Source organism: Pterocles gutturalis, unplaced genomic scaffold (assembly GCF_000699245.1).
Source record: "Pterocles gutturalis isolate BGI_N339 unplaced genomic scaffold, ASM69924v1 scaffold28602, whole genome shotgun sequence".
NCBI classification, from domain to species: Eukaryota; Metazoa; Chordata; class Aves; order Pterocliformes; family Pteroclidae; genus Pterocles; species Pterocles gutturalis.
In genome coordinates this window covers 1,426-1,683 of record NW_010108687.1, presented here as the reverse complement: position 1 = coordinate 1,683, position 258 = coordinate 1,426, and the positions used below count along the sequence as shown (strand labels likewise).

The following is a 258-nucleotide window of genomic DNA, read 5'->3' as shown; positions in this document are numbered from 1 at the left end:
AGCCAGCCGGCCATGAGCCTCATGCGCCGCCTGCCCATGCAGACCATCCAGGAGAACAAGCAAGCCACCTTCTCGCCCGTCAGCTCCTACAGGAACGCCTCGCTGCAGGACCTGCTCTCCTCCATCTCCTACTCGCACAAGGAGAGCATGGTCCTGGGGGACCTGCCCCTGCCCCAGGCCAGCCCCATGGTGCCGGCCCGCGGCCATAGACACAACCCGCTGCTGTGCGGGAAAGGGGAGCAGGGCTTGTCCCCCTAC

At 66.7% G+C, this 258-nt stretch overlaps 1 protein-coding gene across 1 annotated transcript in view; it reads left to right on the top strand.

The window, feature by feature from the left end:
• Positions 1–258, top strand: part of LOC104461227 (forkhead box protein O6-like) — a gene marked incomplete at both ends in the record, with an annotated part of 1,184 nt that overhangs the window by 604 nt on the left and 322 nt on the right. Inside the window, 1 exon segment of the mRNA XM_010072729.1 lies at positions 1–244. This exon segment is cut by the window's left edge and continues 14 nt beyond it. Within this exon segment, the coding sequence (XP_010071031.1) occupies positions 1–244 (244 nt within the window).